The sequence below is a fragment of the Callorhinus ursinus genome, unplaced genomic scaffold, assembly GCF_003265705.2.
Source record: "Callorhinus ursinus isolate GAN/ISIS: 27379988/994484 unplaced genomic scaffold, GSC_fseal_2.0 scaffold34, whole genome shotgun sequence".
NCBI lineage: Eukaryota > Metazoa > Chordata > Mammalia > Carnivora > Otariidae > Callorhinus > Callorhinus ursinus.
In genome coordinates, this window is record NW_027397096.1 from 4856007 (window position 1) to 4870798 (window position 14792).

The following is a 14792-nucleotide window of genomic DNA, read 5'->3' on the forward strand; positions in this document are numbered from 1 at the left end:
TGTGTGTGTGTGTGTGTGTGTGTGTGTGTGTGTGTGTGTGTGTGTGTATAGAAGCTACTCTATCCATAAAACAAGATCAGGGTGCAATGAAAAACATACCAACAAATAAGGAAGAGATTGAAATTAATAATACAACTTCTGAAACAAAACATTAGTTAGGAATACTGGCAGATAAAATCCTAGAAATTCCCCAGACCTACAAATTCCCTGACCTACACCCTCCCTACCCTCCAATGGCAATCTCAATTTTAGGCAGGGAAGAGAAAACATTAAAGAAGGTAAAAGACACAGAAGCTCACTAAGAACCAAATTCTGTCCAATGGGAGTTTCCACAAGAGAAAACAAAGGAACTACAGGGCAGGAAGCTATATAATAGAGACATAATAAAAGAAAATTTCCCAGAAACTTTTGAGAGAAACTGGAATCTTTATCTGAAAAGGCCCAGTGAAGGGTATCAAAAAAGAGTATCAAACCAAGAAAAATAAACTTATTCTAGGGCATATTTTAATGAAATTTCAATGTAACAAGGATAAAGAGAAGATCCTAGATGTTCCCAGAGAGAATAAAATAGGGCATCTACAAAAGATTGAGAATTAAGATTAATATCAGCTTTTTCAGCAATGCACTGGACACTTAGTAGACAGCAGAGCAAAAATTTCATGTTCTTAGAGAAGATTATTGTGAACCTCTTGGTGTGAAAACAAAATCAGGACTTGTTTAGGCATGTAAGGATTCAAAGATGATCTCCTATGCACCCACTGGGAGGGAGTTCCTTTAGGGTTCACTCTCATTTTGCTGGAATGCAAATAAAGAGATGGGAAGACATGAGATACAAGAAATTCTAGAACTGAACCAGGGATGAATGAAAAGAAATGGAAGGATGACAGCACTACAGTAGGCCTAAATAATTCCAGTATCCATATTACAAGAAATCCGTGGGCCCTGAAAAGAATGGAACAAATTCCATTCCATAAGCAGTACGTAGGAGCTGCAAGACCTCAGGAATATGGTAAAGGTGGTGCTTGTGACCATTCTTGGCAAGAAAAAAAGAAAGACAATTAGAAACTACAGGAAAAACCTAAAGCTGCACAAGAAAACCACGGTCCACATGTGAAGCTAACAAAATTGTGAGCCTCTTGAGTAACTGACAGAATGAAAGAAAAGAGATGGACCCACAAAGAAGAAAATGTAGTGAACTGCTTAATCAGCCGCTAATGGCAACTACAATCTATGATAACAGCACACACACATTTGCTGTCTTTTAGTCTCAATCTATAGACACAGCATGGATGATTTAATCATGTCAACACAAAATCAATCTTAATAAAAGGATAAAGGGAAAGCTGATGGAAGTTGAGCAGAGAAGAAGGGGCAAAGGGACAGGGAGTGAAAAGCTGCTGGAACAAGAAGCTGATCTTTTGGAGAGTGACCTAAGGTAGGGGACTGCTGGTTTTCATTAAGAAGCATTCCGGCCTCTTGGTGTCATCCTGTGCACACTACTCACTGTGGATGCCATGGCACAGAAACTTGGTGGTGAACTTACAGCAGTGTGGCTGGAGGGGCAGAGAAAGGTGCCTCCCAGAAGCCACTCCCTGCTTTTAACTATGATTCAAAATCACTTTTTATTGCCATTGACCTACACCCTCCCTACCCTCCAATGGCAATGTTTCAAAAAAAAAAAAAAAAAAAAAAAGAGCAGATAGGAAAGTCAACTTTCATGAACCAGAAGCTGACTGCTGGAACATTTTCTCTTTGTCCCTACTTCCCTGCTCCCTGGCCCTAATCTATTCTTAAGAGGCTTCAAAGGACCCATAACCCCACACTGTAAGAAATCCTTCCAGAACAGAACATGAAAGATTAAAAAAGTTAATTATAATCTTAGCCCCAACCCAAGCCAATTAAATCTTTCTCTCTGGTGGAGGCCCTGATCCTGATATTTTTAAAAGCTCCCAGATGATTCTGATTTGTAGCCAGCGTTGCACTCTGACTCCCTTGCCTCTGGTGGGCTCTATACTCCGCTCTGGGCCTTCCCCCTCTCGAAGACTGCACCGACCACTCTATGTGCTAAGACTCTAAGTGTGCAGAGATAGAACAGATTGCTGCCAGGAAAGCAACTTGGTATTTTTTCTTTCAGATAAAACAAATATTTAGGCACACTCTGGTTTATACAAAGGTGTCCCTCATGACTTTATTGTAATGGGTAAAAATTGGAAATAACCTAAATGTCCAACAACAGAGAAGTAGTTACATGAGGGTGTAAGCCAGAGGACACAAGGGTAGACAGGCTTAAAAACAAGAATTTGCCAATGATTTGAGGTAATAAGCATAACAAAAGACCACGTGGAAAAAAGGTCATGATTTAAAAAATCAGCTATGTGTTAAGATCCTGATTTTGTTAAAAAAGATATGTATTTAAAAAAATTAAGTGGCTCAGCCAGTTAAGTGTCTGGCTCTTGATTTTGGCCCAGGTCATGATCTCGGGGTCGTGGGATGGAGCCCCATGTCGGGCTCTGCACTGAGCGTGGAATCTGTTTGGGATTCTCTCTCCCTCTGAATCACCGCCACCCCCCCCAGCCCCCTGCCCCACTCACGCTCTCTCCCTTCTCTCAAATAAATAAATCTTAAAAACAAAACAAACCTGGAAGGTAGTAGCTGCTTTAGCTGCTATCTGAACGACTCAATAGCCAGGAACCCAAACCTTTCCTACCACTAGCCCCCTAAGGGGTCCAGGGCTGTGCCAGGGAAAAGATGGAGGCCAAGAGCACCAGGGTGGCACTCATCACCCACTTGCCTTGCTCAACAGCCCAGATGAGATGCTATTAATTGGCCAAAGAAGAGCCTGGTGTTGGTGCTACAGATCAGCATTCTGGTGTCATTCTTGGAGGAGCAAACTGTACAGGCAGTTTGCACTTCAACCAGATGGCAGGTCCTACTGAGGAATAAAGCGCCCCGGGCATGTCATAAATGAGCCTTCCAAAGACGCCCTGAAGGCTTGCTAACAGTCAAAGGAGGAAAATATGAAAATCTGTCAGGTCCCGAAGGAAGATCAGGTGCCCTCCTCACCGTGCCCGTCCCCGTTTGCACACGGTGATTCTACCGGCACTGTCCCTGGCTTCAGCAAGAAGCTCACAGCCCAGTTAAGAGTTCAGCTGCACCCACACTGGGTGGTCCCTCCAGGCACTCCCAGTGCTAGGCCACCCAGATACTGCCTGGAGCTTATTCACATCCGGGCTGGTGCCTATTCGTTCCACTCCTGTCTGACTAACATGGGGATGGTTGACTGCATTGAAAACATGGAGCTCTGGGTTCCTTGTACCACTGTGCTGGGGCCAGGAGACTTATAAACTGCAGTGCAGAGAAAGCATCAATGGTATTCGGAAGCAGGAGGTCCGCACCTGTGTTACCATCTGGCATTTTGACAAATACGCTGTGGAAACTTCGATTTGCTCCTGAACAGTTGAGAAGAACACTTTGGAGAGGGATTCATTTGATGCCACAGTGAAACCCCGTTTGTGTTCGGTGCGGGAGGATTTTATCATATCCTTTCACGTAAGTAACATACAGGGCCCTACTATCTTTTTCAGCTCATAACTCAATTAAAACCATGACCGTTATTTCTTTCCAGTCTTTTTTTATCTTTTAAGACAATGGCTTTTCTAAAGAAAAATAGTTGGGTAATAAAGGGCACAGCAAAGAGGCCCGCCTGGCATACTTCTGCCTTCAGGCCCCATTTCTCAGGTGAGTGAATGAAGAAGGGCATACCTGCCGTGTGCCCGCCCCCCAACCCCCAGCCCTTCTTCCCCAGGAACAGGTGGCTACTCACAGTGACTTCCTTCCCCAGGCTGATGGAGGCCAGGACACGCTTCATACCCTCTCCGCTTCCAATCTGCCAGATCAAGGCCTCTGCAGCTTGGTTCTTAAAGGGCCAGTCTCTTGCTTGCAGTTCATACCAAACAGTCCTGTGGGGACCGCCCGCACGGCGTGAGCTGCTGAACCACCCGGCCCAGCTCATGCGCCCAGGGGGGCTCCTGCTGCCACCGTGCCGGGAACCCAGCCAGTGCATCCAGGATCCTCCTCCAGCTTTCCCCACCGACCAGGCTTCCAGAAATACCGTGACAGAATCCTGGTGGCTCCTCCCAGGTACAAGCAGACCCATGGGCCAAAGCACCTCTTGTGGTGGGAAGTCTGAGGCTGCACAGGCTCTGAACAGAGATCCTGTCGAACCTCAGTGGGGCTCATGCCTACATCCAAGGTTGTTTGAGGAGTAACAAATACCAAGCCCAGTGCAAGCACCCACGTCAGGAGAAGAGACTACCCCAAGGGAAGGTACCCCGAGATTACAGGGTGAGGCCCTCACTCAGCCTCTCCAAGCTCCCTCACCTTCCCTGGCTCATCTTGGCCTTCTCCCTTAGCCCCCCACCGTCCAGTGCTGGGGCCACTAGCCACGTGGGGCTACTGAGCAACGGACACGTGGAAAGTGGACCTGCGGGGTGCTGTGGGTATAACATACTCACCAGATGCTGGAAACTTTGTGGGAGTAAAATAACTCCTTAATTTTTTGTTTTGATGACATGTTGCAAAGATCACATTTGGGATCTACTGCATGAGACACATTAGTACAACAGATTTCATCTGTTTTTCTTTTTCTAGTGTGGCTGGGAGCAAACTTTAAATTCTGTATCTGGCTCACGTTATATTTCCATTCTATTTTTCTTTTGGTCAGCTTTGTGGGGCACTAGAGGCAGGCTGGCAGGACCCCCGGTTCTCCCAGAGGGAGAATGCTGAGCTCTGGTCACCGTCCTCATGGGACACTGGGTGAGACTGACACCTTAGTCACCTTAGTGAAGGTGTGACTGTCAGTGACTGACACCTAAGCCTCCTCAGTCCTCGTGAAGCAACCTTACAGGAGGTACTGTAATTCTCTGCCTTTTACCGTGGGGGAAGAGGAAGTCAAGGATGTGGCCCCTTAGCCAACAAGCGGCAGAGCCAGGACTCAGAGCACAACAATCCCCCCCCCCCCCCCCCCCCCGCCGGCAGGACCCCTTCTTCTGGACACACTTGGCCTTCGAGCCGCAGGAAGGGGGACGTCAGGGGCCGCCTCACCCAAACGCATAGATGTCAGCAGCTTTGGAGAACGGCAGCTGGTCTTCGTCCTTCCCGGGGGTCATCTCGCGGACGATCTCCGGGGCCAGGTAGCAGAGCCAGTCATGGGACAGCTTCAGCTGGTTCTCACGCCTGGAGGCCAAGAAGCCAGGGCAAGGGCACGGGGCCTTTCAGCCGGCAGCAAAGAGGCTGCCTAGCACACCTATGCCCCAGGGCCAGCCTACCACCCGTGCGTGGCCCAGAAAACAGCTTGCATATCTGCACTGGCAGAGGCACCGGGGGAAGAGGGATAACCAGCTTCTTCCAGGAAAACGGACCAGTAACCGGTATTAGCAGGGAGTGGATTCTCCATCCCAGGAAATCCGTCTGCCTGTGTATCTTACAACCTGGCCTGGGGCTCGGTCTCCAGCCAGACTGCCACTCTCCCTCCAGGGGGTCCTCCCAGATTCTTGGAGAGAAGCCTTTCTCCCTACTCCCACCCTTCAAGATTTGGGGAAATAAAACCTGATGCTCTTCCTCATCACCTCTTCCTGACGGGGGTTGTGAACCCTAGGTCATTCCTAGAATATCTGCCCATTTCCCAAGCCAGTGGGGACCCAGCCTCTTATGGGGGTCAGCCTGAGAATGAAGTGCTATGTGCGAGGGACCCCCCCATCACCCAAACCTGATTCTGGACCAGAACCACAGGACCTCAGTGAACCTGACCTTTCCTGCAGGGAGGGCTGCCCCTCAGCAACGGACAGGAAGAGCTGTATCTCCAGGCCTGGCTGGCACTGCCCAGCCCCGCCCTGTTCTGAGCGGACACCCAAAGCCAACTTACCGGCCCTCTCGGACCACGCCTGAGATGCCAAACAGCCCGAAGTCTGTGATGACCACTTTGCCATTGTCATAGAAGACGTTCTTGGATTTGAGGTCTTTGTGCACAATGCCCTTGGCATGTAGATAGCCCATGCCCTGGAAAACAGCAAGCCTCACGTCAGCAGGGCGGGAAGATGAGGGACAATGATTCAGCGTCCACCCGGGCTGGGCCATGAGCTGGATGCCCTACCCAAGTCAGCTCAAGTAATCTTCAAAATCCTATGCAGTAGGATGATCTCCATTGTACAGACAAGGAAACCAAGCCTCAGAGAGGAGAAGTCACTTGCCCCAGGCCACACAGCAGTTAAGCAGCATTGCTGAGGTTTGATTCCAGGCTAGTCCATGTCACCATGCTGTCCAATAGGCACCGTATACTTGGCTCAGGTGTGAAGTGTGGATTACGGGTGGGGAGCTGGGGGGGGGCAGGAAGTATATAAAGAGCGATGACCCCCCCCCCCGTGTTAAGTCATACAGGAATTGAGTGATCTACAGGGTCTCGATCAGGCTTTGTACAACAAGCCTCTACCCTCAGGCTGGGCAAGGGCTCAGGGTGGGGAGCAGAGAGGAATTCCCACAGACGGAGTCCCTGAATTCAGGTGGTCCTAATATCTGTGCTGGGGTAGAGGGAGTCCTCGACTACTACCTATGTCCAGAATCCACATTCCATCTCGGCTCAGGTTCTAGTTCAGTGTGGGGCCTTGGACACTGGACTTCTGAGCCTATTTCCTCATCTACCAAGGGAAAGGGGCGGGGCTGGAGGATTTCTAACCACTCCTCGATTTGGAAGTGAACACTGGCCAGGTGTATGGGATGTGGGTGACCTGACACAAGCACAGTCTCGTCCAAGGCCAAGCTGTCTTCATGAAACCCAAGACTCCCATGTACCCAGATGCCCTTGGGAATGGGGGCGGGAAGCCACCACTGACACGGCATTCCCCGCCAGCTCAGAAAGAGGCCCGTGTAAAGCCACCTCCCAGCCTCCCACGCTGAGGGCACTTCACACTCTATGAAGAGCCCTTCGGCGGCTTTCAAGGTATCTTGGGGTGAGAAGTAAAATGGTAAACAAGAAACCACATTTAGAAGTAGAAAGAATGAGCCGTGAGGCAGAATCAGACAGAACTCAGCTGAGGCCAGAGCTCAGTCTGAGGGGGTCTGGAGAGCGTCAGAGAAGAATTTACACAGGCGCTCAATGGGGAGGGCTTTGGGTCTGCTGTCCCCCTGCCGTGGAAGCAGAGGGCTCTAGGAAAGAGTGACTCGCTCCTTGCCAAAACTCCACCCTGAATGCAAGAAGCTCATTCCTAGAATATCTGCCCATCTTCCAAATCAAACCACGGTACAAGCCTTCCTCAGTGGCCCAAGACCCCAACGTGGTCTGAACGGGGACCAGCTGTATGACTGAGGACAAGCTGCTGTCCCCTCTGAGCCTTGTTTATAAGAGAGCTGCCTCAAAAAGCCAGCTTCAAGAGATAAGATGGGGGCACCTGGGTGGCTCAGTCATTAAGCGTCTGCCTTTGGCTCAGGTCATGATCCCAGGGTCCTGAGATCGAGTCCCGCACTGGGCTCCCTGCTCAGCGGGAAGCCTGCTTCTCCCTCTCCGGCTCCCCCTGCTTGTGTTCCCTCTCTCGCTGTGGCTCTGTCAAATAAATAAATAAAATCTTTTAAAAAAAGAGAGAGAGACTTAAGTGCCCAGGTCTGGAACAGACGCCCCGCCCTTCCCACAATTTCACAATTTCACAGTGTCTCCAGACTGGCCCCCAAATCACAAACCTAGATCAAGTTCAGGACCCTGTTATTGTATTTTGAACCTCAAAACACCAAAGATGAGTACAAAAGGAAGTGGCTTAGAAGGTTCCAGCGGAAGGGGGCAGGGGACAGCTTTTCTGCAAGAGGAAAACCAAACAAGCCAGCAGAGAGGGAGCTTCTGGCTCTGCAGTTCTGAAATCTCTGAGCAGCTTTTCTAGTCTGCCCCTAGAAACTTCCAGATAGCTCATCCATCTGACCTCAGCCAGTCAGCAAGCAGACACAGACTCCCCAGTGTTCTGACCATAAGGAGACAAAACTAAATTAAGGGAGGAGGGCAGAGCAGGGGAGACAGAGGGGAGCAGGGCCCAACGAGTTTGGGGGACACTATGAAGCAGGTGTGACACTCAGCAGCTCCCTCCAGCTCCTCTGAAATGAGACTTACCGCAGATGAAGGCATAAATGTGCTCTTTTAATTTTGAGGCTTTAAAAGTTTAATTCATTAATTCAGCCACCTGGTGACGTGGAAATCTTGGTTTGCTCATGAAAGTCACTGTGATTTTTGTGTTTTCCTTACTACACACACACACACACACACAATGGATGGAAGGGGGGAGGGAGAAAAAGGAAAGGTAAGGGTGGAGGCAGGGGAGGAGGCAGGGAACAGGGAGTTGGGGGGAGCTGGTAAGAGCAAGCTTTTCCACAAAAACAAGAAAAGAGAAACCCCGACCCAGCAGCAGTCTGGCTTTTACCCAAGCCTGCTTGGTGCTAAAGAAAGCAACTTATAAAGAAGCTTTTCTTTCATTTGTGTTTCACTCCTTTAAAAAAAAGATGAAAGAAAGAAAAAAGGCTGCCTGAGGGCCAGTCCTCATGCAACCTGGATTTGGATCCTTGAAGGCAGAATGCGTGTGCGCTTTCACCCCGCCCTTAATCAGTTCTAGCAGCCTCTCCCTGCGTGCCAGGCCCCGGCCTCAACGTGCTCTCAGCGGACTACCCCATTCTGCTCTTGTGCCAATCCAATGGGGGAGGCTACGTTGGAATTCCCGTCTTGCGGGGAGCAGGCCAAGGCTCAGAGACTGAATGACCTGCCCAAAGTCACACAACTGGTGTGACCAAGGTTCGAACTCAGGCCACGTGTCTTTAAAGCCTCCTGTATTCCTCCCCAACCAACTCATCCGTCATCACAGACTAGGTGCCTAGCTCCTGGTTCTGAGCAGGTGAGGCACAGACAGAGGGAAGGAGATGGGGTCCTACCCCCGAGGGCCCCAGCTCAGAGATGAGATGAAGCAGGGGGATGGCCAGGAACCCTGGAACCAAGTGGGTAACCCTTTACCTTGATGATCTCCTGGGCAATCTGTCTGGTCTTGTTGATGTCCAGAGATGTCTTGGGGTCCCTCACAAATGAGTGCAACGTCCGCCCCTTGCAGAAGCTGTTGAGAGTGGTGGGGTCAGGCTGAGGGGTGGGGCCGGTGCAGCCGAACCCCACCCCTCGGAAGCCTGAGAGGAGCTGTGGAGAGAGTTGTGCCCCCGGCCTCCGGAAGGCTCTCTCTGTCCCTGGGACCGTGGGCACCAGAATCCCTGTTCTCCACCAAGCCCAACACTCATTCCTTCTTGGGCCTGGCCTGAGTGTGCAAAATCACACACACACACACACACACACACACACACACACACACCCCGCTCCCTGTGGCTCCGGGCCTGCCCACCCCAGAACAGGAAACCCAGTTCACCAAGGTTCCTGGCAACCCAGAGCAGCCCAGCCTTGGAGGATTCGAGGCAGAAACAGGCCTCCTCAAACTCAGCAAAGAAGCTGGTCTTTTAGGACTGTAAGCAGACAAAATTTGGGGCTCTCCATAATGATTCTCATGATCATTTTTACTGTTCTCTGATCACAGAGATTTCATTACAGTAGAGGCGTGTGTAGGAGGGGGTGGCATCACGAGGTGTCAGTGATTACTGGACAACAGGTTCAAGTTTTTGGGCCTCCCCCTGCAAGGACTCCTAAAACCCGGGTGAGCAAGGACCCAGAGAGAATGTATGGCTCATTTCCTATTCCCGGGAGAAGTTCAGGAAGGCATCTAATGAAGGGCCTGGTTTTAGGAAACCTCTCCAAGGAGATAGGATTCTTGGAGCCTCAGACACTTTGAGAACTGGCTGAGGGGTCTGGGATATTGGCTGATGGTTCCTTGTCTGTTTTCGAATCCCCTCAACATATCCTAAAACGTGAATTTTTTTGGTAATGAACGTTTTGCTATTTTGATCTATGTATTCCCTTTAAGCAGACTCAGGTTCTCAGAGCCCCAGGTGAAGAGAGACGGACAGATGAATGGACGGACAGCGCTGGAGGCTGGGACCCTGGGAGTTGCTGAGCTGGTGTAACCTAAAGCATCACGTTGTCGGGCTTTGGGCTGGCATTTGGTCCCCTTGATGTGGCAACCTGGGCGGTATCACACTGCTCAGGAATTCTGGTGGTTCTGCTTTATGTCTCTGATAAACAGGCAAAAGGGAAATTTTTACTTAGTAAATGCAGTTTGTTTGGGGGGGGGGAAGATTCTTCCAAAGTACAGGGTCTGGCTACAGGGAATGTCGTCAGAATATTAATGAGGGGGCTCTTGGCGGATAGGACTCAAGTGATTCCTAGTTTCTTCTTGAAACCTCCATGTATATTCCAAAATATCTCCACTAACCTCTTATTGCTGTTCCTGACTGTAAAAGTAAACACCCACCAACTTTTTGAATGCCATGGGCCAAAATGTTTCAGCCTCACACCCCCGGTGCTGGGGGGATGGGCAGTCACACACCAAAGTTGGTGGGGGGGGGGCGGGACACATCGGTGAGCACTTTCTGGAGTAGAAACAGACAGTATATGTCAGAGCATCACATGCGTATACTCTCACTTAGCACATACCCTCCCAGAAAGTCACCTACACAGAGAAATAAACATGGTCATTACGGCAAAGTGCCCAACAAAAGAGGACTGGCTAAATAAACTGGGGGCGACCTGTGATCAGCCAGAGAGAGAACCCAGAGCCCGGGCCACTTTCAGTGATTCATGCTGGTAGCTTGAAATCAGCTGTGGGAAGAGTATTTATTTATACCACAGGAATGAAGAGATGCCACAAACTAGGGCTTCCCTCCTCACCACCCAGAAACTGGTGGTTCCACATTTACGAGCACACTGCTGGGGTCAACGATGTGCCAGGAACGCTGGGTGGGCGTTAAAGACCGTGGCTGGCCTCAGACCTGCACTCAACCTGGGGAAAGCAGGTGCGAACCAGGAGGGCCTGTGCTAATTCTTACAAAGGAATCGTTTAAAAAACATGAGTATATACAAACTTCTGTGTTTAAACAGAAGGCACGATAAGGATCTGTCACAGTATCCACCTTGAGGGAGAAGCACCCAGTTGGGATGGAAGGGGACTGGTTTTCACTCTGCACCTTTCTGGAACCTTTGACTCCCTCTATCCTTAGGCATCATTTTGTTTATTTGTTCATGGCCACGGGTTATCTGATGGGGAAATTATACCCCATTTTGGTTCTCTTCTCGCCACCTTGGTCCTCCAGAGCATCCTCGCAAACAACGGGGCCCCCGGGGAAAGGGTGGGGGCGGGCAGGGGCTCGGTTACCTGGTAATGATGGCCAGGTGGGGCGGGTTCATGCAGGCCCCCATGAAGAGCACCACATTCTCGTGTCTCGTCTGCCGGTAGTTCATCACCTCCTTCTTGAACAGCTTCAGGTGGTCCTGGTTGTGGCCGTCCATCTCCAGCAGGCGGATGGCCACCTCGCCATGCCAGCGGCCGCGGTGTACCCGGCCCCAGCGGCCCTGCCCGATGGGCTCGCCCAGCTCCACTTGCTCAAAAGGGATGTCCCACTCCTGCAGGTACACACTGGTCTGGCTGGCCTTGCGAGAGATGGGGCCCCGCCAGGGCCGGCGGGAGCTGGGCAGATCGTCCACCTCGTCGTCGTCACCCTCTGCGTCTGACTTGCCGGTCTCCGGCTCCTCGGCCTGGAAGGAGGGGGAAGGCAGAAAGAGGGGCAGAGGGCCTGGGGTCAGCCAACTCGCCCTCCCCAGAGCCCCAGGAGAGAGGCATGGGGTCAGGAGGCCCAGGTTCTCGTTGCAGCTCTGCACTGGCTTGCCGTGGACACTGGGCAGGTCACTTAGCCCCATGGGGCCTCGATGTCCTCACCAACAAAACATGGTGCATGGCCCAGGGGGGCCCTGAGGCCCTTCTTCCCGAGAACGCTCCAAGATCGACTGATGAATGACATCTAATCGCTGGGAAAAAGCAGTAACATCCCCCTGGCATAGACGAATTTGACCGCATTTATCCTTTCTGGGCATTCCCTTGTTTAAACTGGGTTTCTGACTGTCCTCCAGGCAGGAGTGAAGCAGTCAGTTAACATTCTAAGCCTGGGTGGCTCAGTTGGTTAAGCGACTGCCTTCGGCTCAGGTCATGATCCTGGAGTCCCGGGATCGAGTCCCGCATCGGGCTCCCTGCTCAGCAGGGAGTCTGCTTCTCCCTCTGACCTTCTTCCCTCTCATGCTCTCTCTACCATTCTCTCTCTCTCTCTCTCTCTCAAATAATAAAAATCTTTAAAAAAAAAACACAATTCTAAGCCACACTGCATGGCCAGGGACGCAGGCTCAGCTGACACTTTGGTTCAAGGATTAAGACAGTGGTTCTTGGGCCTGGCTACGATCAGAATCATTTGGGGGGCTCTGACATCATACAGATGCCTGGCCCCACCCCAGACGGACTGAACTAGAGTCTCCCACGCTGGGCCTGGGGGTGCCGCGGGCTAGGGTGGGAAGCATGAGAGTTGAGAGCTTACTTTAGCTTCAAAGATAAAAAACCAAAAAGAAGCCTGCTTCGTTGCATTCCTCATCATTCCTCCCTGCTAGGCACCTGCCGCAGTGGGCTCCTAAGATGGCCCTTGCCAGGGCCTGGCACCCACACGCTCCCCACACCCCTGTGTGTGTGCTGAAGACAAGGAGGAGAGGAGAGAGAAGGCAGGGTCTCCGGGCTGCGCGTCATCCTCACTCACCTCCACGTCATGATCCTCCAACACGTCTGCTTTTGGCTGGTTGTCGAGCCTAAGAATCAAAACAGTGTGTCAGGGAGACCCTGAGTGTGGGCCACTCTGTTCTCAGCTAGGCAGAGGACTCCCAGGTGAGGTCTGAGAGAGGGCTCCTGGGCCCTCATCCTAACTGTGACCCCCCCTGCCTGCGGGAAAGGCAGTATGGATGCCATAGAAACGGACAGGAGGCTAGAGACCAAACCCCATTTCCCTTCTCTGGCCTCGGCCTTCTTCAGACTAACCTGAGGGTGGTGGGGAATGAGGGGTGCGCAGGAACCACCAAGGCCCTTTCAAATCTGATGCCCGGCGCACAGGGTTCTGAATGAACACACACACACACACACACACACACACACACACACACATGGGACTTGAACTTCTACTTGAGAACCCGCTCTGTCACCTCCTAGCTGTGTGACTTCAGGTAATTTCTTAACCTCTCGGTGGGTCATGATCTGCCTCCGCACATTAAGGATGACACCTACTTCGATACCCACCTTCACCAGGCTGAGAACTATGTGAGGAAACGGGAGTCGAGGGCTCAGCAGAGCCAGACACGGGGAAGGGGCTCCGTAAACAGGAGCTATTTTTAGTAGGTGTCTCTAGCTCCGAGCCTTTGCGCACCTCTCCTGGGTCATAAGACTGCCCCAGGTTCACACATATCCCTCCCCATGCGGAGTACACCCACAGGAGGCTAAGAAAACCCTCCGGGCGAGTTCAATTAGCCCAAGGAGGATCCCGCCCGGCTGGCCCAGGTACACGGCAGCGTCCAGAGCAGGAGGTCAGACACACAAAGGCGGGGTGGGAGGTGGCCAGGGGTGCAGGTCAAGCTTTAACAAGTCCCCATGGAAAAGAAAGAGAACACAGCACAGGGAGGCCTACCGGGTGCCGTCCGCCGCATCAGGGGATGGGACTGCCTGTGGAAATGCTGAAATGTCTAGAGGAAACAAAAAGCAAACACAAGGCCTGAGACTCCCTTCCTCCACCCCCTCCCCCAAAGGACACAGTGCTTGTGAAGCCGGCCCAGCCAGTGGAGTGGCTCCTCCCCAAGCGGCCAGCCCCTCACAGGGCCGCGTCCCTGTTCACCGGGCCACTGCCACTCCTCAAATGGGACACGGACGCAACCTTCACAGCGCTTGGTTTTGCCCACACAGCTGGGTGCTGGGAAGGGCCTCCAGGTGAGGGAGGAGGTTGAGATTCTCCAGTGAACCCCATTCCCCGGCAGCCAAACTGCCCCCTAGGAGCACGTGGTAAAAGCAAACTGGATATTATTGACTGGACGTGGGGGGTTCTGCTCAGAGGCGGTAGCTGGTTACAACAGCCCTTGAAAGCAGTGAGACTGTGGGGGGCTCAGGCCAGCAGAGGCCCAGGGCAGGGCTCTAAGGGGGCTCATTAGTGACACCTGGTGCCTGGCTCAGCGGCTGGCATTTCTGCTGGGAGCCAGAGGCCCCGTCCCCTTGGCTTCTGGGTTTGGGAGGCTGGCGGGGCCGTTCTCAGGCGAGAGCAAGAAATGCACAGTCCACACCTCCAGGGGCCCGAAGACTGGGCAGGTGGGGCTGACCCCGATCCCGGGACTTTCCCAGTTTTAGCACTGAAAGTCCCTGACCCCTTCCTCCTAGCCTGCACACACCTGGCCAGAGCCATATGGATAGTCCTGTAAGAACTTACAAATGCCCCAAGTTGCTCCCCTAATGGAGCTGGGCTGGAGAACAGAAAAGCCCGGACTAACCAAAATACCAGGACTTCAAGGCAGGTCTGTTTAACCCAGGAGAAAAACAATTAGCTACAGTCTTTGTCTAAACACACCGAGACTTCATATGGCTAAATTATACAAATGCTTGTCATCCTCAGCTGGAAAAATAAGTACTAACCACATAAACTCCCTGGGGGCAGGAATATGGCCAAATGCAAAGGTTGGCCCGTAGCGGGTGGGCAAAACAATTTTTGTGGAAGGGAATCAATGAGATTGAAAGTTGTCTCCTTGAAACTTTCTAAAATAAAGCTGCATTTTA

General features: G+C 51.6%; 1 protein-coding gene across 5 annotated transcripts in view; it reads right to left on the reverse strand.

Annotated features, from left to right (window-relative positions):
- KSR1 (kinase suppressor of ras 1) overlaps positions 1-14792 on the reverse strand; it is a 145403-nt gene that overhangs the window by 8945 nt on the left and 121666 nt on the right. For all 5 annotated transcript variants that reach the window (XM_073879384.1, XM_025851469.2, XM_073879381.1 and 2 more), the window contains 7 exons: positions 13663-13717; positions 12748-12796; positions 11328-11707; positions 9035-9131; positions 5924-6057; positions 5104-5235; positions 3824-3959 (listed from right to left, as the gene is read on the reverse strand). In XM_073879384.1, coding sequence (XP_073735485.1) covers positions 3824-3959; positions 5104-5235; positions 5924-6057; positions 9035-9131; positions 11328-11707; positions 12748-12796; positions 13663-13717 — 983 coding nt within the window. The remainder of the gene's footprint in view (positions 1-3823; positions 3960-5103; positions 5236-5923; positions 6058-9034; positions 9132-11327; positions 11708-12747; positions 12797-13662; positions 13718-14792) is intronic.